Raw genomic sequence first — 27,553 nt, 5'->3', positions numbered from 1 at the left:
GTCATTCTGAATTTCAGTTTTAATTATTTTTAGTATTGATACGTCACTGTTATCATTCTAATTTTCTTTCCTTCCTTATTTGTATTATTTTGGACCTCTCCTTGCACGCTTAGTTGAATTTCAATTCAAACTAGTTTGGGTAGGTAGGTTGTTCTGATAAATCACCATCAGTTATCATAATTTCCCTTTTGTTGTATCACTATTTAGTAAAGCCTTTGCCTCTGACTCCTGCATACATATTTACTCAATTTGATGAAACCAGAAAGCCTTAATTTACATTAAGTCTAACCTCTTAATCCCTTATTGTGTATCTATTGGCAGGACTCAGTCAGTGCACTGTGGTGATTGAGACGTCATCACTGGTTGGTTTCCGGTGGGCGGGGACCATCTGTCCGACGTTACTGACACTGCGCTCCGTCTGGTGTTGGGACCGTCGGAGGGTCTGACCGCGCCCGCTGGTTTCCACCTGGATGACCTCTATTCACCCCAGGTAACCAAAATTTGATAGAACCCATCCACTTATTATGGACCACGGAATACTAGATATTCCTCCTGGTATATTTTAGGTGTTTGGCCCACCTTTTTCTCTCTAAGACACACCTTCTTTCGAGGTCCTGTCCCGATAACTCTAGCAGTGTTAATAGGCTTAGGCCTCTTGATTCATTTTTTTTTAATATATTATTTTTAATAACGCTCCCCGTGTTATTGTTTGTGACATTTCATTGCAGACCAGTTCACTTCCTTGTGTTGTGTTTCCCTTTTCTTCCCTACCTCCAACTTTGTCTTTCTCCATTCTGTTGTGATTTGTTTCTCTCATTTCACTTAGAGACAGAACCTAAGAGAGACCCCAGGAAAGCTGAATAATAGAGTAAACAATCCAAGCGGGCGTCGCTAGACGACCCCCAGGCTACCGCCTGTCAAAATCTCTATTGTGGGTTTCACCCATACCCACGAAATTGGCTCCTCTAACTGTCGGCATCAGTTAGCCCCGAAATTCTCATAGACGGCATAGCCCGTATGAGTATAGCTAATTAACCCTAAAACAAACTTGCATTTTGTCTCTTTTTGTGTGTGCTGTGCTTCTCTCTGCCACAGTAAGCCAAGATGTCGAACTCACCCAGCCCCGCAGTGCGCTGGCAGGACCTCCAGACATGGCTGCGAGAAATGACAGCAACCGTTGTACCCCAGGAGGCCGCTGATCCACAGTACCTGGACCAGTTTGAGACCTACGATCCAACCCAGAAGTACGACCACGAGCAGCTAGCCAAAATCTTCGGAAAACTCGCACTCAACCTCGTCACCAAGGCCTGGGCCAGCGAAAGGACCAACCTCGACCTGGAGCAGAAGGCAGCCGCACTACAGCTCCAGGCCACAGAGGCCCTGGAGGACCGAGCACACACACAGAGCCGTCTAGACCAGCTACTCTCCCTGACCGAGGAAGAGGACGCCACAGATCCAAAGCTACAGAAAGAAGTAGAAAGACTTCGAAATGCCCTGCAAGATCTGCACCTCGACACAGACCAAAGAGAACAGTTGGAGAGAGAAACCAGAAAATAACTCGATGAAAAACTCCAACAAAGTGAAGCCCTCCTTGAGAGAGCAGAGACTAAAATTCATCAGCTCGCTCAGCAGAGACACGAGCTCCAAGATGAACTTGACACTGTTCATGCAGAACTAAAACATGCTTACAGATTGCAGAGTGTCTGGAACGGAGAAACACACATCACAGAGTTTCTCCCGGCCAGCCACCCCAACCCTGTCAGCCAAACATCAAAAGCTGAAGGGGGCGGAGCTGAAAAGGGTCAGAATCCTCTCCAGGCGGATTGGGCCCCCAGCAACAGCTCTCCTCCCAAAAGCCTTGACAAGCTGGCCAGAAACATTCCTATGTTTGCCGGAGACTGCAGTGTTCATGCGTACCTTCAAGACATTGATTTTCACCTGCAAACTGTCGCTAACGTGACAGCTTGGGACAAGTTGTACTTGTTACGAATCACCGCAAATAGAGAAGTGCGTAGTTTTCTGGATCGCCAGCCAGAGGCTGTCAAAGCAGATTACAAGCAACTGCGACAAGCTTTGATCCGTGAATTCTCTGATCCAGAATCAGACCAAGGGTTTATCAAGGCCTTTGACGTCAAACAGGCCCGACTTGAACACCCACACTCCTACTATGGCCGACTCCGACAAACGTTCTTCGGAGCAGCCAACACTCCACATATGGAAGAAGATGTAACCTTTAGAACTTTGTTTCTGCGAAATCTACATTGCACTGTGAGTAAACATCTCAGTGTGCTCGTCTGCCCACGAACCATGTCTACTCGAAAACTCAGAGACTTAGCCCACAAGGCTTACACCAAGCAAAGGGCTATGGATGAAAAGACTGTCGAAACACACACCATTTACTCCGTCTCTGAGCACTGCTCAGAGCCAGACAGCAGGTGGCAGCACGACTGTGACGGTGCTCATCCAAAGCGTCGGACCGGGCGCTCAGAAAGATTCTGGAACCAGCATCATCCGCCGTCCAGAACTCCAAGCCCAGACCGTCGAACCTGCAACCACTCTCTCCAGAACCCTGGTGAGCCCGAGTCTTCTTACACAACAGATGAAGACAGTGCAGCCACGTCTGACACCGACACAGAAAACGAACACTGATACCTACTGCTTCAAGGTCATCTCTGACCTGCAGCTGTGTAACCAGACCAATGTCTGCGCCACATACATACCACCATCACGATTGCAGTGACTACACGGCACAAACAAACTTTACCAACTACACTGCACGCCTCAGAGCCGCTTACGCCACCTCCGCTGTGTACAAAGAAAAGGTCATGCGGGCCTCTGATGAACAGACCTTTCTTATGCCAACAATGACGCCCCATGTGCTGAACACCGCAGCACCAAAGCCACGCACGGGACATCAAAGCATGTGGCATACCAACCTCAGCGAAGCAACAAGACTGTCAAGGACATCCATCGCTGAAATTTTTCCTCCCTTTCTCTCTCTCTCCCCTTTTGCCTCTAACAGGATGCTGTGGTGGTTCGCGAGAAAGCAGCCACAATCGGACATCTCCAGGTCCGGCATCCGGCATCGCATCAAGAGAGAACACCCCCGACTCCTGATTACCAAGGCAGGACTCACACTCAGAAAGTCTAACACTGTGATGTACATCTCCACGGTCACCGACCACGCCCCGACACTCGTCTTGGCTTTCATCCTGTACCAGACTCAACGAGACGTGAGCATCCACAGCCAAGCTCACAAAGCCGTGTCTGGCGGTTTCCTACGAACCCTGGAAAAGGGGGTCCCACACCATCGACCCCCTCAACTTCATTTGAGCTGAGTCATCAGCCTAGCAGCCACCTACTATTTGACCATCATGATCCACCTGCCCTTCATTGTGCCTATTTGTTGTTCGATAAAAGTCCATCCCAGAATTTTATCTAACAAAAAGGGGGAATGTAGCAACAATGACATCTGCTTTTCGCATTAAGTGATCATATGGCAAGACACATCGTCTTGTGTCCGTACTGGTTAATAATTGCCCCACGAGGAGCAATTTGCCAGCGCCAGTTCGGCTGGCCTCGTGACATTCCACACACACACCATTCATGGAGCTTTTCAGAGAAAGTACCCCTAAAATGTTGATATGTATTCCTATGTTTCTCAAAGTGTCGTCACTTGCCATAACGGAAACACTGACAACTTTATTGTGTGTTTAATCAAACTTTATTTGTGTGTAATTATGCATATAAATGTAACGTTATGTTTCCCCAATCTTTACCTGTCATAATTGATATCTCTGTAATCCTCTCCATCTCACGGAGACGAATCTTGACTGCAAAGTACAATAATATGCATTTGTTCCAGGAAATATCATATTTCTAAGTATGAATCCTTTCCCTCATAAGACATATGGTACAAGGGGGCGTGTTTTTCTTTACACAAAGAGACTTCTCCCGCGTCAGATCAGAAGACCTGATTCGCTGTCGTTCCAAAGAGAAGGCGTAAACAGATGTCTTTAAAAGGCAAGAGACCCTGTTTCCTCTCTCTCTTCTCTCATCGATCCCGCTGATCCCACTTCCTTGCTTCTCTGGTCCCTGACCTCCTCCTCCTTCTCCACGTGCAGCGCTGCTCCAGCTGGACAGGCCTCGCCTTGGCCTCTGGGACACATGGCCCGCGTCATGTAAAAGCCTGCCATCTTTGCAACCAGGATTTGCAACCTCTCCCGTCCCGGGAGACGCACCTGACTTTCTCGGTAATATTACATTCAGTGAGCCCTTTTAAACTTCCCGCGGCACCGGGAAGACCCAGCAGAAACAGGACACCGTCCGCGCTGTCCACTTCCTGCCTCAGCCTCAGCCTCACCCGAAAGAGCACAGAATTCTGCAAATATATTGAGCTGATAAAAGCTGTTTCCAGGGGTCTCGTGAACAAAGGTTTCTGTATGTAATAATTACTAATTTTCTCTTCTCTTCTCTTTCTTTCTTTCATTTCATTTCATTCTGATCACTTATGTTATTGTTTGCTTATATGTTTGTTTGTTTATTGTTTGCATTTTTACGTACGTTTATATTCGTAGCTCATATAATCTCTAGTTTTGCATTTATTAAAATTCATAAATACTTTTCACTGTCTCTGTGTTTGAAAATCCACCTTATAAGTCAATGAAACTTAAAAGATCCAATTATAAGCTACAAAGCTCGATATATAGACTACTTGAGTAGTTTTAATTAATAAACTCAGAAAGTTTGATGTCCGTGGCCAGAACATAAACTTTCGTGGAGTTTGTAAATAGATACCCCTTCTTAACTGTGATAATCTTACATTTATTCGCGGGACGAATAACGATCATACCAGTTACAGAACAAGGTAATCTCTATAATTGATAAAATAAAGGTACATGCGACTTATGAATTATGACCATGAGTCATAATTATTAATATTTCCAAAATTCCCTATATTCTTGAGCTAATTCAAATTAACCCAGAGTCGTATTCGTTACAAGTAACACAACTTCTTTTGGACAACCAGGATGGTAGTTTATTGGAAGATGAAGGTCTTTCTCAACTCACTGACAACTCAAATGAGGCAAGTTGCCATGGCATCATTCCAGATCAAGAGATGTCCCCCAGTGACCAAACAGAAGAAGAGGCTGCCCCTGAAATGGTAGTCAAAACCCCAAAACAGAAAGCAGCACCATCCTTGTGTCTCACTGGAGTAAAACGACTCATGAAGACACCCAAACAGAGGGCTGAACCAATTGAAGACTTAAGAGGAAAGCTGCTCAAGACCCCCAAGGAATATAATCCTCCCCAGGAAGACAGTCTGGAAGGCATTAAGGAACTCCTAAAGACTCCCAAATACAGGGGAGCTCCAGTAGAAGACATGGTTGGACTGAAAAGAGTGATGCAGACCCCAAAAGAAAAGAATAACCCTGTACTGTGCGCAGCTGGTCTTCAAATTAAAAATGACAGTATGTCACATTTTTGTGACTTTGCTGCTAAATCACCATGGAAATCTGAGCTACCAAAAACACCTCTTGCAAGATCTCAGGTTGATCATGAGGAAGCTCCCGCTGCAGATGTTAAAAGTAGCCCTAAACCGGTCACAACTCCATCTACCAAGAAGCGAAGATCCTTGAAATCCAGTTCTGAAGAAATGACTGGACCAGCTATCCCTCAGAGCTCATTTAATTCAAATCAGGAAGAGACACCTGTTGATGATATGCCATTTGTAGGGTCCATCACTCACTCATTGACAGAGAAAAGTGTAACTCCTGTCTCCCAGAAGAAGAGAACACCATTGAAAACGCCTCAGAATTGAAGTGCTGGTGAGGTTGTCCAGCAAATTCTCTTAGAGCCTCAGCATGAGGAGAAAACTCCTAAATCCCCGGAAGGAAGGAGAAGTGTTGGATCACAGGATCAGAGCCTTGATCTCCAAATGCCTTTGGGCCAGCTTCAGACTCCAGGCCTAATAGGCAGGAAGACTGAAGTGAAAATGTCACGAAGAACATCCGTAAGATCAAATCCTGGCAATAGGTCTGAAGTCCAAGGTGGTCCATATGAGATTAAAGCAATATCTAGTTATAGGATCAAAGGTGAGACCGAGTCTTTTTCTCCACATGAACACAATTATTTTTAACATCCTAGAAGTAGAGATGCATAAGTAACTGCTCACTCATTCTCATTACTAAATGACAACAATTCGCCTCTGTCTTTTAAACATTTGACAAAATCACAACGGAACATTCAAATCTGTGTTTGCGCTGCTGCTGACCCAGAGAAAGCAGTTATTATGTGTAGGTATGAAACAGCTTCACAAACAGTATTTTCAACCACACAGTATCGTTGTTTCTGTCTTGCAAATATTCAAATTATCACAGAAGCACTGGGATAAAGGTTTATAGTTCGGATATAAACACTGATGTCTACGGTAGCGATCATAACGGTGCGTGTCCACTGGCACAGAATGAGCGGAGCGAGCGTTTTCAGTCCATTCTTATGGAAGTGAAGCTTCACGCTCGCGCAGTGTATTGTGGGATTGAAAGAGTAGAGAGCGTCAAAAGGTTGGGCAGTTCAAGTTAAGTTAAGTCAAGTCATCTTTATTCATATAGCACTTTTTACAATACAGATTGTATCAAAACAGCTTCACAGTGATAACATGAAAATAATACAACAAAGTTTGTTTCTAGAAGAAAATTGCATCATCGTCCACCACGTAAGGCAGATCAATAATATTGTTGAATATTAAATGTCCCCAACTAAGCAAGCCAAAATCCAAGGCAACAGTGGCAAGGAACCAAAACTCCATCAGGCGACAGAATGGAGAAAAAAACCTTGGGAGAACCCAGGCTCAGTCGGGGGCCAGGTCTCCTCTGGCCAACGAGCGAACAGTGTATGATTATGATTCAGGCAGCATTACAGGTCAGAAGTCAGATTGGATCAGAACATTCAGAATATTATCCAGTTCCATCTGGTTGGAAGTCAGAGTCATCACGCCGGTTTGGAGATGAGTTCTTGACTTTATGCAAATATCAAGTGAAAAAAGCGGTCGGCAGCCAATCGCTGTGAGGTTCGGGTTGTGACGTCTGTTTTGAGAGTTTAAAAATATGCAGATTGTGCCGGAGTTTATGCTGGATTTAGTGCGTAAATAATTTTATTTACAAATTAGACGTGGGTAGGTTTACAAAAGTTTATAAAATTGACAGAATATCTGTACTTGGAGCATTTGGAAACAAAGCTTGCCTATTTTTCCAAATCTCGTGCATCTCTGATGATTAAATTGTCCGTGTGTTGAAAAAAAAAATTGATTAAACACACTCACAACAGACACACCCCAAAGCGGAGGTGTTATAGCGTTGTCAGCGGCACTGAGCAGAGTTTTGCCACTGTAGTGGACACGCACTGTTAGAGCAATTCACATTTTGTAAAAAACTTGGCGCTTCAAACAACGAATGTATCGATTACATTGTTATGCCACTAGTTGGTGACAAGTGACTGTTTATAACAGAGGTCTTCGATCCTGCTCCTGGAGGGCCACTGTCCTGCAGAGTTTAGTTCCAACCTGCTTCAGCACACCTGCCTTTGAATATTCAAGCGATTCTGAAGAGCTTGATGAGCTGATTCAGGTGTGTTTGATTAGGGTTGGAACTAAACTTTGCAGGACAGTGGCCCTCCAGGAGCAGGATTGAAGACCTCTGGTTTATAACATGAGCTTTGTCCCAATTCAGAGGCTGCGTCCTCCGGAGAGGCATTTAAAGTGTGATTGCGTCACAGCGGCGCAACGAAGGCTGGATCCCAAATGGCACACTTCATGTGGACTTCCGGTCTCATGGCCTTAAATTGCGCATGCTCGGCAAGTGAACGAGTCTGTAAAGTGTCCCATTCGGCATTTCAGCGCTCAGGAGTGTGCTTGCGAGCGGCGCTTTTGTGACCCGCCTTTCGTACCCTCCACATGAATTGCCTACCCAGGAATCATTGCGAACACCCAATCAGATAAATGAGGGTAGAGTTTTGTGGCTGTTTGACTTTTGGTGGCATGATGTCATCAAGCCTGTCCCAAAATGCACTCTCGTGTACCCTTGTGGACTCGAGGCCAGGTCTACACTTCTTAGGTCTGCACTTCCTGAAGTGTGAACTCGAAAGGGGTCCACAAAGCCATTTGGGATCCAGCCAAAGGCTACCCCGATTCTAAAGCGATTTCAAATGTGCCCTTCGTTTATCGGGCAATTAAGGATACAACTGATGGACCCTTCGCTTGCAAAACTTGTAATATTTTTTTTTTTTAGGGCTCCAGGTGCAGACAGCTGAATTTATTAAATTGAGGGCTGACAATGACCATTTATTTACCGGGGACAATAACTCGGACAGTGTGGCTTGGGGGTAAGGCATATTTCCACTAGGCTATCTTGTGTATTATTGCAAATAGTCCTCACCCTATACAAAGCCCACAACAATAAGACAACCAGGAGATAAGGCAATAGTCTTGTTTTTTGTAGTACTGTCATGCAAGGTATGTTTACAAATGTTTTAACCAAACTTGAGGACTTTTGTATGCTTGTCCTGTTGTGTCATATTTTGTAATGTTAAGATTGCATGTATGTCAAGATTGCGCCCGATTTAATGTTTTTCATAAGTGTTTCCTTTTTCTCTTGTTTTAGGACAGTTCTGAAGAAAATGGGCCTGCTGGGGAAGGCCAATCCCTCAGAGGCCAGAAAAAAATGGAAGTACTTACAAAAAAAATACAAAGTAAGCAAGTTAATTGGCACGTCTTTGCTGAAATGTATTGTGCTGTTGTTGTTTTTCTTAACAGGCATAGTTTATTTGCTCTGCCGTAGGATTGCAAGTGTAAGGGAGCAAGTGCTGAAACTTGGCGGTGGTTTGCCCTCATGGATGAGGTGTTGGAACAGAGGCATTCCACCAACCCCCCTGTCCTACTTGACTCCATCCCTGAGGACACATCAGGGCCAAGTTCAGCAGTGGATAACGAAGATGAGGAGGAGCCACGATCACCACCATCCAAGAAAAAAAGAGGCCATGTCGATGAGCTGGTCGAGGTACTTAGGGAAGACATCAATTTTCAACGAGAGGTAAAGGAGAGGAGAGCACAGGAAAGCAGGGAGAGAATGGACCGACTATTTTCTCTTATTGAGAGAATGGTTAATAAATAAAATTTAAGTTAAAAATGGGTTCATTAAAAATGTTCTATATATATTTTTTTTTTTCAATGTCACTTATAAATTTCTCAATGAAAAAAAAAAAAAAATTCTGTAGTTTATTTTTGTGATGCAAGTTAAAAATGAAAGTTGCATAGACCTTATGTATAGCCCCGCCCCTTTTCAGCACTGCGCTTGTTGTCTTTTGTCTTCCGGTTTGTATTTCCACAGCGATCTTAAGAATTTATGAATGAACTGCCCGTTTTAAAATACTGACATAAGACATCTGCTTTAAAGGAACACTCCACCGTTTTTTGAAATAGGGCTTATTCACATTCTTTCATACATTTAGATAGGTGGGTAAATGCATTTTTGTCTCAGTGCATGCATTGTTTTAGTTTGACAGGGTCGGCGCTAGCTTAGCTTAGCACAATGAATGGAATCCTTTGTTGCCAGCTAGCATGGCCTGAGTAAAAGTGATTAAAAAAAAAAAAAACCCACGTAATTACTTCTTGTGGCCTGCGTATTCACAACGAGTACAAATAGCGATGCAGATTAACACTAGGCGATTTCCTAGGCAGATATTGACTTGGGACTATATTAGGGGGAAGCACAGGCGAAGCACGGCTACTTAGGCGAAGCACTGCTAGTACTTGGGCGCAGAGATATCACGCAACACATGAAATCCCACGACTTCCGTCAACATACCGGTGTGAATAGTAGCTGGCTATTTTTCCTACAGTACATGAATGGCAATGAACATGGCTGATTTTGTGTGAGCCAGAACCATACCTATATGTACAAGAGTTTACAGAAAATGAGTGGAAATAGAACGACAGGCGGAGGTTGCGGTCGCTCAACAGCCTGAGGACGTGAGGATGAGAGCCAACACGAACTGGTGGTGTGAATGTGGGGGAATATGCCGACTGAAATAGTGTCTGTGCTGTGGCGAGTGGGACAAGTTACTGCCGTCGATGACCAGGCTCAACGTGTCAGATCAAGATGAGCGTGCCCGCAGTTGTGTCACAGCTACCGAGGATTTCACGGTGCTGATCCATCCGGCAGTACTTGATTTTTTTTTCTGGTGTGATAAAGTGAACTGGAAAAAACGCCCCACGCCGAATAGACCAAATGGACAGCTGTCCACAGAGTAAGTGATTATTTTAAACATGACACATGTATAGTAAACTGCTTGTAGCCTTCTCCTCATAGTAGTTGTACTAAAACTCCTGAGTCAAAAGAACCAGGCTAATGTTAACTCGGTGAGAGAAATAGCTAACTTAGCCCTCAGTCATTTCATTTTACAGGTAACGATAACAGCGATTTTTATTTTAGTTTGGTTGTTCATGCTAAACAGGTTGAATTCAACATGAGGTTATACTAGAGGAGGCTAACGTTATTTGAACCGTAGTCTATATACAGCTTCTCAGCATCTATCTTACAACCGAATAAAGACACAGATTAACATAAGGAAGAGTAATAAAAGACAACTTACATGTGCACTTTGTTCTGCCTGTGCTTTGAAAATAGATGGGATGGGACAGCCATATGTTTCAGACGTAACTTAGTACCGTCTTTCTGAGCCCATATTCCATTTTTTCAAAGTAACTTAGTCCTCCGGTGCAAAATGCTCTTCGCAAACACGATACTGTTTAATTTTGTAGAGAGGCGTTGAAGTACAGATATCCAGAGCAGCTAGCCATTTATTTCTCAGTTCCACATTCGATGGAATTCTGTGAAACATTACATTCGTGTATGTCCTTTGCTTGTTCTCAAGCAAAAGTTATTTTGCTACGCAGGTAATTACCATGTTTGCTGTAACTATAGCTGTAACTTCTCAAAATAAACAATCCAAAAGCGAAGACACTCGGTGCAGGTCACGCGTGTTGTTCTTCTTCTTCTGTGTTTTGACTCGTTGCAATGCACACCGGTATGTTGACGGAAGTCGTGGGATTTCATGTGTTGCGATATCTCTGCGCCCAAGTAGCAGTGCTTCGCCTGTGCTTCCCCCTAATATAGTCCCAAGTCAATATCTGCCTAGGAAATCGCCTAGTGTTAATCTGCATCGCTATTTGTACTTGTTGTGAATACGCAGGCCACAAGAAGTAATTACGTGGGTTTTTGTTTTGTTTTTTTATCACTTTTACTCAGGCCATGCTAGCTGGCAACAAAGGATTCCATTCATTGTGCTAAGCTAAGCTAGCGCCGACCCTGTCAAACTAAAACAATGCATGCACTGAGACAAAAATGCATTTACCCACCTATCTAAATGTATGAAAGAATGTGAATAAGTCCTATTTCAAAAAACGGTGGAGTGTTCCTTTAAACATTACAATGCTTGTGATAACTTTCATTAACTCTACAATAAGTAAATCCACTTCACCAGCTAATTACTCTTCCACAGCGATGCCATAGAAATATACAGAGCTACCGCTAAAACGGAAGTTCAAAGACAATATTCTAAAGATGGCTGCGCGCATGTTTCTCTGGTGCATAAGGTCTATATAAGTTGTATACTGTGACAAGCAGGACGAGGCCGAGGGCCGTGAGAGAACAGCGTGAGGCCGGTGTTCTGAACTATTCACCGTGTCTGATCATTTCGGTGACACTGGGCAGAGCTTACATTAATATTCACAAGTTTCCTGTTTCTTGTTAAAGCGCCACTGAAAATATTAGTGCACGCTGCTCGGATCGTAGAAACTATTTTTCAGTGCTGAATGAAGTTAATTTTTTCATCTTTTTTAATAACTGTTTATATGTATGCTCGATAGTTTCTACATTGTATCATGTGATATGATTTAATTACAGCCACTGATTTGCCAGTGACTTACCGTTATCATAATATGCTCCGAGCACTGAGCCAACAGCCATTGAGTTAGTTTGTTTGTTTTAATTATATAGGCTACTTCTGTTTTGCTTTGATGGTCTTTAAAATAGTTTAGTTTGATGACTTGTATAAGTGTATCTGTGGTAGCATAATAAAGATTCAGTGGTGATTATTTTGTCATTCGCTGTTGCTTTCTCATTTGGTAACCTGCCATCAGAGGTGGAAATAGATGTCCATCCTCAACTTCCTGGAGCCATACATCACAGACAGGGACACCTCTAGCAATTTTAATCCATCTAGACCGGCATCTATTATGGAATACCTGCTTTTCCCATATTGAACCTATTGCCTTTTATCCCTTTCACTCCTACATTTGCTTCCAGTCCAACTTTGAGTCCAACACCCATATCTCAAAATCAATCAACAAACGATACATACATAGCCCTACTTTCTTTTTCGACAATCTGTTACATTAGGAAGTACGTCACAGTAAGAGAAAATCTTTCATCATGACTTCAAGCACAATTAAAGCTCCAATCTAGAATTTTACAAGCATAAAATCTGATTATAATGTACAGCAGAGATGTTACTTTTTAGTGCTCATTTAACCTAGCTATTTACTATTTGAATTTGAAAATTGAATATAAATTATCAGCTTAAAATATCAGACTTTTGCAAGGAAAAACAAATACTTGCCTAATTTAAACATAGGTGTTTTCATTTTTGATTACCTACAAGCCCAGCAATGTTAATATATAATTAATTTAAGTTATTTGTTCATGATACTATTGAATTCCTACTCCAGTATAGTATGTAAGGTTAGGTATCAGTGGTAGTCCTGTCCTGTTTAGGAGATGATGTCCAGGTGATGTCTTGTGACACATGGGTAACGTTTCTATACTTAGCCTAAGTGGTTCCCTGTAAAGATGACATTATGCCCAAAAGATGGACATAATGTGTCTGACATATTTGAACTCTGTCTCACTTTGACCTTTCTATAAGACACCAATGTGTCCCTGAGCAAGACACTTAACCCCTAGTTGCTCCAGAGGCGTGCGACCTCTGACATATATAGCAATTGTAAGTCGCTTTGGATAAAAGCGTCAGCTAAATGAATAAATGTAAATGTAAATGTAAATAAATAATTGGTTGTATATACTTGGCCACAGGATCTAGGCTTACTGGTTATTTTAGCATATGGGCAGGTTTACTTCACTGATGACAGGATTTGAGACGTTTACTAAAGCAAAGTATGCTAGCTCTCTTGCAGTTGTTAGTCAGAATTTGCAATACACGAAGTTGATAAAATAACCAAGCCTGGTGTCTACTCCAGACAAATTCTTCGTGGGATCACAGAACAGTGACTCTGTGACTCTGGAAATCAAGGAATGTAACGATTCTGGTGTCAATTCTGATTCCTATAGGGTGCAAGATGTCATTAAAATTATTTGCTGATGGTATTTCTTTATTTTTATTAGGCTGGTATTAGGATCCCCTACATTAAGTCTACTAAAAACTTTCCAGCTCTGATTCAAACTTTCTTTGTCCTTTTATTCTTGCATGTCCTTTATTGTAGCATACCTCTTTTCCTCCTGTTCTTTTCTCGCATCCATAATGTATAGAGTGGATCGCTTCCATCTTCACTCTTCAACCCATATAGACAGATGTAGGAGTTTTTTAAACAACATCAATTTCTCATACTCAGGCTACTTGGAAACATGCTATTGAGAAAACCAAAGCCATGCCAGATCCTTGGGCTGAGTTCCATCTGGACGAAATCGAGACAGAGCGCTGTATTCGATACAGGTGAGTGATTTTGAGCCCCTTTGGATGGTTATCCTACTCAAAGGGTTGAATCCATCAAAAGAGCTCAAAGAGTTGACTCCATCAAACACATGAGCAGAGTTGGGGAAGATAGTTGGAATCTGTAGACAGCCAAGCTTCAAGCTGTTCAACTACAGCTATACTCCCACCTACCAACAAACATCATCTACACTGCAGCTACTAAAAGGGTTAAAACATTCCAGACCCATAAGACTTGTGACGAATGAAGATATTTCTGTTGATCCATTAAAAATCCATGCAACCGAAACTTTGACAGTTCAAAAGTTCATTCGGAGATTGTAAAAGTATTCTATATTCTATATAAATGGAGTGATTTAACCCAAGTGGTCTGAAGAGACACGATTGCTTTATATTGAAGGGGGTGGATTGGAATCCACTGCTGCTTCAATGTACTGTATATGTAATGAGTGATTATAATCAAGGTATTAATCAATATTTTTCGTTCTAAATATCAAATGAGTTGAATAACTTCTCTGGAGATTTTACTTTGTTATAGAAGTTACCAGTGTGATGACTGAAATGTTCTTTTCATATATTCTTTAATGTCAGTATTTGATATCTGAATGCAGTAAAAATGCTTGCCTATTTATCCCGGCTTCCAGAAATGAAACAGGGACTGGTTTTGTGTTTGAGAAAGGTCTTAAACGTGTTAAAACATATAGGGGTCATTGAAGTCATGCTCGGACACCTGGTGGTGGCCATATGGTGTCACTCCATGCCAGGGAACTTTATCAGGATGCATAGTATCCTGGATCCATGAAGTAACTGGCCTTTAAAAATAAAAATCTTCCTGCCTCTATGGGAATTTAACATAGGGGTGTCCAGACTTATGCACCCTGTATTTTAAGGAAGAACATTTATTTATTTACGATACATTATTCATTCACAAAGAAAATTGGTGTCCTTAAAGGTTGGATTTTTCCTAATTTTTTTTAATTAAGGCATTAAGTTCAATTTCCAAAAGATTATTTTTTATTCCTCTTTTTAGTCAACTTTAGCATGGGTGTCTAAACTTATGCATAGCACTGTGTATATATATATATATATATATATATATATATATACATATATACCATTGACTAGGTAAATATTACTGTTTATTAATGAATATTTGGAATAGAAGTGAAAGTGTTATTCAGTTTTTCAGTTTTTTTCAGCCTTTTTGCAGTTAATATCAGTTATAATTTTTTTTAACCACTTGCCGGTTCCCGCCTCCTCTTTCCCTGAGCTTGAACTGTGTTACACTTATGTTCACCACGGACCTTTTTTCAGGCATTTAACCAAAAACTTCAGGACAGAAGTGCTAAAATACTAAATCGTTTCCGGGTTTTGGCCTACAAAAATACATCATTCCTGCTGATATGTCGATCCCTCCTTTTTTTTCCCATGTTTAATGAAACATTCAGTACTAAAATATTATACTTTGGTTCTAATAGTTAATTTTAAAGTATGGGTGTTTTTGTGGCATTGCCAGTAAAAAGTGTAAGTGGAACTGCTGACCCGATCAGACCAACAGAATAAAATTCATGTCTCTCAGCCCTGCATTCACAAACTGTTGCAGTTGGTTATGAATTTGGATTATTTAAACAATTATTTCTGAAAGTTTTCTAAATGAATACATTTTTTCTAAGCAGAATTCAGATTATAATAAGTCTAACTTTGCACTGACCTTTAATTGTTTTGATGAATATTATAAGGACACATATTCTAATTTACCTATACAGTATGGCTTTAGTAGAGTATACACTTGTCTGAGATATCAAAACTGTCATGTTAGCAATTTAACATTATGATTTGAAACAGTATCGACAAAAGTGTTTAAGCAATTATTACCAACAGCATCCTGATTGGTAGCACTACATATTCTTTGTTTAGTTAAAACACATTGATTTGTTTTAAGCTTTTCCTTAATTCTTGTGCTCAAATGAAACTGCAACATATCAAGGCATTCTAGCTCAAATATAAAGTTAGCTCTCATACAGTATGTCAGGTGCATACGGAAATGCATATTTTGTTTTGGGACAAATGCACACTCATTTTTATTAATTTCACCTTCAATTATCTCTCGAACAGGCTGGTCATTTATGAATGAAATGAATGAGACACATCGAGCTAACACAGATCAAAAGGTCAGTTTGTGAACAAGAATATATATCCATTGTTGACAGTGGTATTAAATTCAGTTAATTAAACTAATTAAACTAAATTAGTGGAAACTGATTTAACTGTACTTGCATTCACAGGACTCGGAGAATGGAGGAGACAGTGGTTACCCTAGTGAGAAACGCAGTGAAGGAGACTTAGTGGAACATCACAGCCAGGTATCGAATATCACCTGGATATTTTGTTTTATTTTTTATTATTTTTTATTAATCACAACAGTATTTGTATCCAGCACAGGATTTTTAATGATTGTCAGCATTAAATCTGAACAAATACAGAACATTATTACATTTAAATTAAACTAGTTTACAACTATTGTTTTGTTTTTTAGATATAGATGGATATAGATTATGTTAATAATAAAGATATTTCATATGTTTAGTCCCAGGCTACTGAGAAATGTAGTTAAAATTATAATCTGTTCTTGCTTGATTTCTTTGTTACTCCATGACAAAATTTCCTTTCTACTGCATTATAAACTTGTTGTTGTGTGCTGTGCTTATGTGCATCATGAAATGCAGCAGTTGTACACTTTTGGGCTCCTAAGATATGTGATGGTAGGTTTTTAATTCATTCATCATTATTTAGGGACGTCCCTTCTACAACAGACATTTCTCAGAATCGGATGAGGACAGTGTTCGTCGGGTAACTACAAAACCGTTGATAAAATCCCTGTATCTAATCACGATAGTCACCCATCACCCATTGATTCCTAATCTTTCTTCTCATAGAACATTGATTTAAAGTGGTGCTGTCTTGTAATCTACTTTTTTTTTATCTAAACCTCTAAACCTTTTCATCTCATTATTCTTTCATCTAAACCCCTTTATCTCATCTTACTTTAACCCCCTCACAAGTGGCAAGCTTTCCTTTCCCGTACTGTACACGCATATGCTGGGTTCCCAAAATCATGGAAAACCTGTCATTGTCAGGGAATTTTAAAATTGTGATTTTTGAATGGCATGTAAAAGTCATGGAAATGTCTCTTGTTATTTCATTGACTAGCAGTTGCTGCTTGTGAGTGAAATTTCTATTCAGGGTGCATGTGATTTCCTGCATGCATTGCTTTTTTGTGCAGAAATATTTCAAGTGATTTTAAGTGTTTATTTTTTTGTGGTTTTCAAAGTCTCACAGATGTTAGTTCTTCTGCTATCCATATTTAAGGATTCAAGGAATGTAAAAAAAGTGAAAGCAGTTACATCTAAAAGCAGTTTGTCGAATGACAGAAACAAATAAGAAACAAATGGCACACCAAAGAGCGAAATGTTGCTGTTGGAGATGTGGTCTGGTTGGCTGATCAAAACGCCCTGAGAGGACAATACAAGCTGGCTAGAGTGGTCGGAGGCATCGTAAGAGATGTACTTGTTAAGACTCTTCCCAGCTATCCTGTTCACATCACAAAGGCAAACGGCAAAGAAGGGCCCACAAGAGCTAACGGAGAAAGAACCAAGAGACTCCAAACCAAAATCCCAGCCACAATTCTTCATAGAGATGTCAGACGCCTTGTCATTTCTACTTCCCACTAAAGAACAAGCAGAGGTGTGAAGGGCTTGTGTGACCTCTCTGGTTTTGAAAAAACCAGGAGCTCAAGTGGGAGGTGTTGAGCTGAATCTCAGAAATGAGTCTCAAAGAACTACACTTCCCAGAATGCACCAGCAGCAGCAAACCTGCTGCTTGTCACCTGATCAGTCATTGTCACTTATTTGGAGCACCTGTGAAGACATGGAGGTTCTCAGTCATTCAGACAAACAAACTTCACAGAGAAGACACTCCAAGTTCACTCGTAGGTTCAGTCTAAAGACGCCAATGGTCGGTGAAAGGTTTTATTTGCTTTCATGGTGTTTGAAATGCTGCTTAATATGTTTGAGCTATGTTTAACCGCTGTGTAGATTGGTTAAGGAACACATTGTAGCATCGACTTCATTGATTTTTTGTTAAATGGGTTCTTTATTCCATGTAAAAGGTCATAAAGTTGTCGTAAAACTAATCCATATGAATCAATTTTATTCCAAGTCTTGTTACGAGATACAATCGCTTAATATGATGAACAGATTTAATTTAGGGGTGTATTTGACTTTAACATGAAAGCTCAAACTTGCATGTGTCATACACTAGAACAAACCTCACTGGTTCTCCTGAGGCACATACACGTTTGAGCTTCTGTTTTTACCATATTTGATGTGCTCTATATGTTTGTTAAATTAAATTAAATCTGTTGATCATATAATGTATCTCTTCACAAGACTTGGATTAAAACACTCAGTTCATATGGATTAGTTTTACAATGCATTTATGAACTTTTTGTACCTTTTTTGGAAAGTTTTGTTTGCACAGACTTCCAGTGGAGGGACAGAAACCTTTCATTAACATCATCTTTGTGTTTTGAAGATGAAACAAAGTCTAATGGGTTTTGAACGAGATAAGGGTGAGTAGATGATGACTGAATTTTAATTTTTGGTGATCATGCAACATCAAACCCATCATTACAGTATCAAACTGATATGTCAGAGGTATATACATGCAGGTTATAATGTGTTTTAGGTTTCTTCTCATTATGTAAACATGTATAAACAATGCATTCGGTGAACGTGAGAGTAGATCAGCACTGTGCCAGAATTTTTTTTTTTTTTTTTTTTTTTACAGATTACTGTACTATATACTGAATATAATGCTGGAATAAAAATGCCTGATAATAAATTATTTCATTAGTAGTGAACAATATTATACTGAATAACATATCTTGCCATTATTGTGAAAATAATATTTTCCACAAAAAAATAAAAAATAAAGCAATGTTGTATTTTGAAACCATTTATCACATGTTAAATATGGTCTGAAAAATCTACAGAGAAGTCTGGAAAAGTATGGAATTTTAAAATGGAAAATCTGTTGGAACCCACTTTAGAACTGAAAGTTTTATTTTGAAACGCAGGGCATTGGACCGGAAGCACGCCGTGCACTGGTACGACTCTGCCCTTAAGATGACAGACTATGACGAGGGCGGAGAGTTTGATGGGATGCAGGACGAGCCGCGCTACCTTCTGTTGGCACGATTGGCTGAGATGTACCAGGAGGGAGGGTTCAACCTGGATGCAGACCCCCAAAGAGCAGGTGAGTGTATCTCATGCTACATTCATCAACATCCAACACAGTGGTTCAGTACTTCAGATTTAACATCAGAAAACATTACAACAGTATTGTTACGTGCCACATGCACTAACATAGGCTATAGAGCGACGCCTATTAAAAGGTGTCGCCCGGAGTTCCATCTTCTGCTCCCGTAAACACACAACGAAACATGGTAATCAAATAAAATCAATGTTTGTTACATGTAGGGGTAAGATTTCATTCGTTTGAAAGGGAAAGTATAGTTCAAAATGAGAGGGTTCAATCGGCCACAAAAACAACAAACAAAACGGGTCTTCTAACTAAATTTTAGGTCATCTTACTTGGATTTAGAAATAAACAAAATGTACAATTCTTACCTCCCTGCTAACCAGTAAACAGGAGAAAAAGGTAAAAAGGAAAATAGGGCCTCAGACCTCTCAATTTTTAGTAAAGGGTGCAGGACGTCACAATTACCGGCCTATACCGCTAACAATCAGAACTAGGGTGACCACTTGTCCCGCTTTACGTTGTACTGTACAGCAATTTTACCCTTTGTCCCGCCTCACGCAAATTGAGCATCTGTCCCGCTTTTTCATTCGACCCTGCCTAATAAATACACGGATACGTCCATAGGCGTACTGTTAACTTATGTCCAATAGTTCAGAGGAGAGCAATAAAAGCGGTAGTCGATAGGCTGAGTCGTACCGTGCACCAGTCAACAGTTTGATTGACGTACGACTTAGCCTATCGACTACCGCTTTTTTTGCTCTCCTCTGAACTATTGGACATAAGTTAACAGTACGCCTGTGCACGAACGCCTCCTCAACAATGTCAACAATCTCAAATTGGAGAGCGCGCTGTTCGGTCAGGTTAAGCAGCCATGGCCAGTGTGGCCACGAAAAAGAGAAGATGCACTTTTAATAGCGAATGGACCGCAACATACTCTTGGTTAAGACCTGTAGATGGCGAAGCAGAGAGAGCTTTTTGCATTTTATGCAAAAGCAGTTTTTCTGTGGGACATGGTGGAGAATATGATGTGAAGCGACATGGTGCATGTGAGTACCACAGAAAAAAAGCACATCATCAAGAAACATGCAAATCAGTGCAATCGTTTTTCAATAAACCAAATGACCCACAGGCTGACAAAGTTTCGGCAGCAGAAGTGACGAGCATTTATCATGCCGTACATCACACACATTCATATCGCTCTACCGACTGCAGTAACAAGTTAGCCCCAGTAATTTTTCCAGATTCTGAAATGGCAAAAAAAAAATTTGTGTGGCCGCACCAAAGCAACATCTATTGTAACAGATGTCCTTGCTCTGGTCTCAGTGGAAAAATGTATTCAAGAACTGACATCACCTATGCTTGCGGGTGGAACGCACACACCGTTTTTTTTCAGTGGTGTCAGATGCTTCTAACCACGGCAGCACCAAGCTTTTCCCCCTGGCAGTGAGATACTGGACCCCAGAGCTTGGGTTAAAGCAGTGGTTCTCAATTCCAGTCCTCGTGACCCACTGCTCTGCACATTTTGTATGTCTCCCTTATTTAACACACCTGAACCAGATCATCAGCTCATTAGGAGAGACTCCATGAACTGAACCGAGTGTGTCAGATAAGAGAGACATACAAAATGTGCAGAGCAGTGGGTCACGAGGACTAGAATTGAGAACCTCTGGGTTAAAGAATAGAGGAGTTGATTTTTACGAGGATAGCGCAGAGACGTCAGAATCAATTCACCGCCAGATTACTAACAAACTGAAAGAGAATGGCCTAAGCCTCGACGATCTCCGCTTACACTGCTGATAACGCTAGTGTGAATTATGGAAAGTTCAAATCTGTTTATCAGAAGCTGAAGGCAGATAATGCTGGCATTATCAAGGCTAATTGTATGGCTCATGTCGTGCATAATTGTGCGAAATATGCTGGAGACAAACTAGACATAGACATCAAATGTACAACTAACAAGATTTACAGTCACTTCTCATCTGCAAAGTGCACTGAAGAACTGAAATCATAGTCTTGATCCACAAATTCAAACAATCATGCTGTACTGAGGCATGTACCTACAAGATGGCTAAGTATATTCAATTCAATTCAATTCAAATTTATTTGTATAGCGCTTTTCACAATACATTGTTTCAAAGCAGCTTTACAGAAAGTGCATTTCAGAAATGTACATAGAAAAATACAGTTAGTTAATTCATCATGCATTAATTTAGGGCATAAACATATCGCCAGCGTCGAGTCGTCTCTTCACAGGCGTCGAGTCGTCTCTGCACGGGTGTTGGGGCATCTGTAGTTTCCATGGGAGGCTGGATACAAACTGGAGCAGACAATCTGTATTTACCTCGGGACTAGCGTCCCGAGATAACAACAGAAAAGCAGATGGGAAATAATTAGCGTAGCTGCTGTTCATAACAATAATGCATTCAATCTGATTCAACTGTAGTATAAAAGGTAAGTATTATGTCAATGCTTGGCTAAAGAAATGCGTCTTTAATCTAGTTTTAAACTGGGACAGCGAGTCTGAGCCTCGAACAATATCAGGAAGGCCATTCCACAGTTTAGGAGCTAAATATGGGAGCTAAATATGAAAATGCCCTCCCTCCTTTAGTGGACTTAGATATCCTAGGAATGACCAGAAGCCTCAAATTTAGTGATCTTAAAGAGCGCGATGGATTGTAGGGCGATAGAAGTTCCGTTAAATACCCAGGAGCTAAACCATTTAGTGCTTTATAGGTCATTAGTAATACTTTGTAATTGATACGTAACTTTATAGGTAACCAATGTAGAGATGATAGAATTGGTGTTATATGATCATATTTCCTTGACCTAGTAAGAACTCTAGCAGCTGCATTTTGGACTAACTGTAGCTTGTTTATTGAGGATGCAGGACAACCAGCTAATAAAGCATTACAGTAATCTAGTCTCGAGGTCATGAATGCATGAACTAACTTTTCTGCATCAGAAACTGATAGCATATTACGTAGCTTAGCAATGTTTCTAAGGTGGAAAAAGGCTGTTCTTGTAACATGAAATATGATTTTCAAAAGACAAGTTGCGGTCTAATATAACACCCAGGTCTTTTACTGTAGTGGATAAAGTAACAGGACATCCTTCTAAAGTAAAGTTGTATTGTAAGAGGTTTTGTGGGCAGTTTTTTTTTACCAATAAGTAATACCTCCGTTTTATCTGAATTTAATAGCAGAAAATTACACGTCATCCAGTATTTTATATCTTTAACACACTCTGTCAATTTAGATAATTTATTGTTTTCATCTGGTCGTGATGAAATATATAATTGAGTGTCATCAGCATAACAGTGGAAATTAATTCCATGTTTTCTTATAATATTACCAAGTGGCAGCATATATATTGAGAATAGCAGAGGGCCTAACACAGATCCTTGCGGCACTCCATAGTTTACTGACGTTATCTTCGATTTTTTTCCCCATTTAAACAGACAAAATGGTAGCGGTCTTATAAGTATGATCTAAACCAGCTTAATGCCTGTCCATGAACACCAGTGTAGTTTTGTAGTCTATCTAAGAGTATTGTGTGATCTATAGTGTATATGGCCTGCTGTCTCAAGGCTGCATGCCAGCTGGCCTGCAGTGAAGGCCTACTTTCTGTCATTAGGAGAGGAACACTGTCCAAAGGTGTTATGGAAGCTTTTTAAAAAGGATCAACACTGTGATGGGCTCCCTCTTCAGTTACAGGCCTATCTGTCCTTCCTCCATAATGCACTGAAGACATTCCATGATGTTATACTGCTGTTGGAGGGAGACAATATAACTGTCTGTGAGTTATGACATTCTCTCCACTCTTCAGAGAAAGCTCCAGCAGCGGCAGGCAGACTCCTTTTTTGGAGTTGAAACCAGTGCACTTCTCCAAAAGTTTCCAGACTGTGAAGCAACCGCAATCAAGCAGGACTTCTCTAATTTCTACAGTACTTCACTCACCTACCTTGACAAATGGTATGACTTCTCAGACAGCAACTTTCACAAGCATGTGGCATTGTTAGGACTTAAGAGTGAATTCACGTTCTCTCATCTCTGTGATGTGGTGGAGATCCTCCAGATGAGAGAGAAACTAAACATGGATGAACTCTATGAAGAATACTGTGTGATTTTGCCACGCCAGCAGGAGGTTGTAAAGAGAACAGTTCCTGTTGTGGAGAAGTGGTCAACTTTGCTCCAAGGCACAAACACACCAAATTTGACTGTACTTGGATCCTTTCTCTTTAGCATCCCTGTGACAAATGCACATGTGGAAAGAGTGTTTTCACTGATGACTGCAGCATGGACTGACCAACGAAACCGGTGCTCTGTGGATCTTATCAAGAGTGAGATTCAAGTCGAGAGCAACTTTGGATATAGCTGCACAGAGTTCTACAGCTATGCATTGAAAGAGAAAACTCTCCTGGATGCAGTACGGACAGACAAAAAGTATAAATTCAAGAAGAAGAACAATTAAGGTAAAATGAACATTCGTGGTGTAAAATTTAGAATATATATTTGTGGTCCTCTTGCTACACTATGTTGGTTTTTATTTGGTTGGTTTGCTGCTACCCATGTGTTTCAGAAAAGTGCTATCCATGGTGCTGGGGAATGCTGTTGGCCTGCTACCATCTGGATTGTGTTGACACATAGGCAAAATATGTGTCTGCTTGATGGGAGAATTTTTTATTTTTTTATCCCATATAGCCATTCTTATCAAAAAAGATTTTGGTTTACCTTATTTGCACTGAAATAGTTAAACTTTCTATAGGCAAGCCCTAAATATTTTGCACTGTATAGGCTAGGCCTTATATTTTGTTGAACTTAAATAGGCTAGGCCTAATATTTTTTTGTGTCTTGTATTTTAAGGTGAATTTGATTTACTGAGAGCATTTTTTTTTTTTTTTTTAGTTTCGTAATGCCTGGTCCTTTGGACAGTTGACTAATTTGATAGTCCCAATAAAGACGAGATGTTGCAAAATTAGTGTTTTGTCTTTTATAGGCCTAGGCCTATGCCTTAAGCTGTAGAAACTTTGGGTGATATTTTGGGTCAGGTAGTGTCTTAATCTTTTAGTCGGTGGGTTTAAAAAATGTTTCTTGGTAAATTAGATAGACAATATATCTTAAGTTTAAAGTTATTACATCTGTCCCACGTTGTTCCACTTTACCATGCTACTTGTCCCACATTTTGTCTGACTGGAGGTGGTCACCCTAATCAGAACGCCGCTCACAAGCAGCTTACTCTACAAAAGGGAAGAAGCACACGACAGCCAACCGGCTTTCAACACCACTGTGTTGGGCAAAACTCGTTCACACACGCGCTCTACAACAGCATGAAGTAGGAGGGGGAACTCGATGAACAAGCCTTCCACACAACTTATATTCACGTGATGAGTCCATCAGCCCTGCCCTTCTAAGCAGCCGCACCTGTTACACTCAAATGAGCGTAAAGCGACAGGGAGAGAGAAAAAGAAAACACATGCGCACACTCACTTGTTCTACACAATATAAATAAAACAACTTTTATGTTCTGACACGTAACACTATGATATCAGATTGACAATTTTGGTTTCTAAATGTGTCCTGAATTTGCTTTCAATTGGAATTGTATGCATTTTGTAGGTGATCTTTTCACTGAGGCAGCTGATGCAGCAATGGAGGCCATGAAGGGTAGACTGGCCAATCAGTACTACATGAAAGCAGAGGAAGCATGGGCTATGATGGAAGAATGAAAGCGCTGATTTTCAAAAAAACAAACAAAAAAAACATGAAATATTTTGCATCCAGCCCCTGTTTACATGCTGTTTTCAATGGTCTATTTGACAAATGTTCCATTTTGGTCTTGATAATGTTGATCTTGGATCGAGTTTTTAATGAATGTGACAAAGGGCATGCGCTGATTCTAGATCAGTGATATACTGAGGTGATAAATACACACACTCTCATGGTTAATTGTTTTAATTAAGAATAGTTACACAGTGTATGCAGCCTGTTCTAGCTGCTTCATGGGAATTTGGTTAGGACTAGAAGTGTGGAGAAGGGGTGGTGGAGGGATGCTGCTAAACTGTCAATGAATTGAGGTGAGACTGCTGAATATATATTCATGAATATATAGTGCTCTTCACTCGTGTTAATTATCTGAACGTGCTCCTCCCGAACTTTGTTAATAAAACATAATTAAATAAAATAATAATAATAATAAAATATATTTTTTAAAAGTAAGTCATAATATGCCTGTTTAACTAGAAAGTAATATGAAGTTCATACCAAGATGTCATTGCAGATAAATTAATGGTAATAAAGATAATAAAGTATGGAATAAGATGGAATTTCAGGCATGACAAGGACATCCAGCATCTCTAGCTCTTCAATGCACACCACAAAGATAAAATACATCCCTTCAGGGTGGTATAAGATTCTGATCACTCAGTCTGGAGATTTACAGTAATTATATGTGCAACAATGTCATTTCTTATATAGACAGTTGTAGAATTTATTTATTGCCCATTATTCTAGATTTTATCACCAATAGGATCAGTGTTAAAAAAGACAAAGAATCAAAACATTTATTTAACTCACTGTGAAGGTGTTTGCGAGTCGAACTGGCGGGGGAAGTGTGCATCCTAAATGTGTTTGTCAATGGTTTTACGACAGTTACTTGCACACAAAAACATCTTATACTGATTTAGTGTATATAAATTTGTCGTTACTTTTGTTATTTAAGTATTTTTTAAAGAAATATTTTAGTTTTTAATCCAACCCATAGTGTTTGTGTGTGTGTTGCAAACGAACAAATTACATATTTTACTTCAAAACTCTGAGTAAAATAAGACGCATAAGGATTTGAAACGTTTAAACATTTATACATTTGCTTGACCCAAAAGCAAGGCAAGTTGTCTATTTTCTTTAAATAAAACTTTTACTTTATTTTATTCATTAAAACATTAAAGCATTTTTTATTAGTAATGTAGCCGAGTGGTTTCCTCACACGAGTAAAACACAATTTTCACTTTTCACAAAACTTTTTAAATGTACGACTAAACCTTTTTCTCTTTTGAAAAACCTACATTTCAAATTATAACTGAGGTGTGTAACAACTACAAGGGATACACATTGATTCCTAAGTTTCAGGTACAGTGCAAACATGCAAAACTCAAGAAAGCTAATCTTAGTGTAATCTTTGTGAGGCCAGAACACAAAACTTTGTGTTGGGTGATCCAGACAGAGCTTCATACTAGAAAATATGATGGAAGTCATTTTCAAACTCTATGATTCAACATGTAATTATACAATATTTTCAATATGAATATAGTTTCATGTTGCTCTAAAGTTTTTGTTTGTGTTTACTAACATGTTTTAAACTAGCACTTCAACATTCAGCACAAAATTAAAGAGATGAGCTTTGGATGTTTCAACTATTACCATCTTCTTTGACCCCAAATAAACGGGTAATATCAAGGTTCTATCAAAGCGACACAAGTTAGATATTTGTGTGTGTAAATAGTTATGCTAAAATCTTTGTGTATTTTTACATGCCATCATATTATGTCTGGGGCTATGTCACCGATGTGACGCAAAGTTTCACTCTTGTAAAGGCTATGGACAACTTTCAAACATAATCTTTATACAGAAATTGCTACACATGTGTCTAAAACACCTGTAAAATTCAAAACACCAAATTGCTAAAAAAAAAAAAAAGCGGGTACAGCATACATTGAAAAGTACCATTTATAATAAATACACAAAATCCATTCATGAGCAATTATGAAAGTTTGTAAATTTGGTTTTGTATGTGAAGTTTGTATCACTCCACTAGTGTTAGTTATCTTTTTTGTTTGTTGGACTCTTCTTTGAGAACTGTCAACATCCAGTGTTTATAGGAATAAATGCAAATTAAGAATTTAAGTGATAGTCTTTCTGCTTGAGTGTTTGACTAAATTGATATTTCTTTTAGTGCAACTTTACAGCTATCTATGATGTGGGATCACATGAAGCATCAACAAGAAAAGTAAGTCATGCTGTTTTACACTTTATCTGTTACAACTGAATCACATCTGCCTTGCACTGAAAGCTGCACATTCATTAAAGTTTGAGGCTGTTAAACAAAGTTCCACACTCTGGTAAAACCCGCAGATAAAATTAAAAAACGATTTGTGCAGAAAACACCATGTAAATTCAAGAGCCCAAATCACTAAGAAAATAAGGTACGCCATACAAGAAAAGCGCTGTTTATGATGCATACAGAATACAGAAAAATCCATTCATGAGCAGTTTGTAAGTTTTTTAAATGTGGTTTTGCAAACGACTTTTTATTACTCCACTAGATTTAGACATCTTGTTGAGATGACACTGAACACATTTCTTTGTTTGTTGGTCTGTGTTTTGTTTTAGGTGAAGACAAAACATGTAACCGGCACAAGGTTACTGGAGGTGCAACCCTCTATTGCGCCAGAGGC

At 39.9% G+C, this 27,553-nt stretch overlaps 1 protein-coding gene and 1 long non-coding RNA gene across 2 annotated transcripts in view; both read left to right on the top strand.

Annotated features, from left to right (window-relative positions):
- LOC311096405 overlaps positions 1-16,224 on the top strand; it is a 75,368-nt gene extending 59,144 nt beyond the window's left edge. Inside the window, exons 2-3 of the long non-coding RNA XR_014609024.1 lie at positions 15,898-15,953; positions 16,068-16,224. This is a non-coding gene — a long non-coding RNA (uncharacterized lncRNA). The remainder of the gene's footprint in view (positions 1-15,897; positions 15,954-16,067) is intronic.
- A 1,119-nt stretch (positions 16,225-17,343) lies between these two features.
- LOC311096543 (eukaryotic elongation factor 2 kinase-like) lies at positions 17,344-24,859 on the top strand (the record flags this gene model as incomplete). Its single annotated transcript, XM_084135740.1, has 3 exons — positions 17,344-17,480; positions 18,920-19,098; positions 24,720-24,859. The coding sequence occupies 3 exons, from the start codon at positions 17,344-17,346 to the stop codon at positions 24,827-24,829; spliced, it is 426 nt and encodes a 141-aa protein (XP_083991866.1). The 3' UTR covers positions 24,830-24,859.
- Between the last annotated feature and the right edge of the window lie 2,694 nt (positions 24,860-27,553).

This window comes from Abramis brama, assembly GCF_963993115.1.
Source record: "Abramis brama genome assembly, chromosome: 14".
In the NCBI taxonomy this organism is placed as follows: domain Eukaryota; kingdom Metazoa; phylum Chordata; class Actinopteri; order Cypriniformes; family Leuciscidae; genus Abramis; species Abramis brama.
Note: the sequence above shows the minus strand (reverse complement) of the source record. Positions and strands in the feature narration are given on the sequence as shown.